The sequence below is a fragment of the Cariama cristata genome, unplaced genomic scaffold (genome assembly GCF_000690535.1).
Source record: "Cariama cristata isolate BGI_N322 unplaced genomic scaffold, ASM69053v1 scaffold41646, whole genome shotgun sequence".
Taxonomy (NCBI): Eukaryota; Metazoa; Chordata; class Aves; order Cariamiformes; family Cariamidae; genus Cariama; species Cariama cristata.
Window position 1 is genome coordinate 6,115 of NW_009622390.1, and position 1,303 is coordinate 7,417.

The window sequence follows — 1,303 nt, forward strand, 5'->3', positions numbered from 1 at the left end:
CCGACCGGCATCCTGGCATTTACCAGCGGGCTGGAAACCTTGGGATGTGCGGCCTCGTCCTGGGGATGCCGAACCCAGGCTGGATCCATCCCACGACCGGTGACCAGGATGCTGGGATGGGGATGTGGGATGGGGGGATGCGGGTGCACAACCCTGGTGCCGCGCGGCTGTGCCGGACCCGACCTAACACCTTGTCCCTTCTTCTTCTGTCCCCCCTCCCTGTCTCTCTTCCTTTCCAGAAGGTGATGCTTCCTACAGGAGCCGCGTTCAGATGGTTCCAGTAGGAACGGGAATCCCAAAGCTCTGTCATCCAAGTGCAATGTCACTGCTTGCTTGTGTTGTCTCAGGCAAGGGATTTTTGGCTGAAATGAATGGATGCACCTGTGTCTCTTTAGAACCAAAAATATTTTCTCGCAAATCTCATTCCTGTTTTTATAATTTTTTTTTTCGTTCGTTTTAACATCTTCGAGTCCTAGTCAGACATTTAACTGCTTTTCAAATAAAAATAATTAAAAGAAAAAAAACAATGGATCTGTAAAGTACCAAGACTTAATAGACAGAGTATGGACAATCAGTTTCTTTCTGTGTTTTGGTGTTGATGTTGTTTATGTGTGAAAGATGAAAAATGTAAATTTACAGTAACCTTTTAAAATCTAGTTACTAATAAGCACTACTGTAATTTAGCACAGTTGTTTAATTGCACCCTCATTTATACTTTTTATTTGATTCTTTCCCATCATACAATAGAGTGGATAGTTTCTAGAATGCCTCAACTTCATGTTTATAAATGAGAATATGTTTAAAGCGATGTAGTATCCCTTTTCCTAGCCATTCACCTATGTAAGTTTAACCCGCAAGAGGTTCGGTATAAAAGGTGGAAGAAAACAATTGCTACACAACTGGCAGTCTTCGAAAAAGGAAAAAAGAATAAAAAATATAAAAAAAAGTCATTGTTAGTTTATTAATATAGAACAAGAAACACTGCGTACAGAAAAACCTCCTAATTGCAACGGTTTACTCCTAGAAGTGATTTTTTTGTAAACTTACTGAAGTTAAAATCAAAATAAAAATAATATTGCAGGACCTGTGCTGAAGCAGTTACGAAAAGTGATATTTCTCTTCTGTTCAAATCCCCGTCTCTCCAGCTCTCTCTACATCATTAAATTGAAATGCTGTTTGTAATGTTTTAGCGATCCAGGCTGTTTTTGTGAATAAAATGAATGCATGTTTTGTGTCATGATTTACAGCTTTGTTATTTCTCTCCTACCCCTCTTTCCAGCCGTCCGGGCCCCCCAGTGCCGAC

At 40.5% G+C, this 1,303-nt stretch overlaps 1 protein-coding gene across 1 annotated transcript in view; it reads left to right on the forward strand.

Moving 5' to 3' along the window:
- The window catches only part of CXXC5 (CXXC finger protein 5), a 6,710-nt gene extending 5,470 nt beyond the window's left edge, over window positions 1–1,240 (forward strand). Inside the window, exon 2 of the mRNA XM_009702299.1 lies at window positions 240–1,240. Coding sequence (XP_009700601.1) covers window positions 240–284 — 45 coding nt within the window. The 3' untranslated portion in view covers window positions 285–1,240. The remainder of the gene's footprint in view (window positions 1–239) is intronic.
- Window positions 1,241–1,303: the final 63 nt, after the last annotated feature.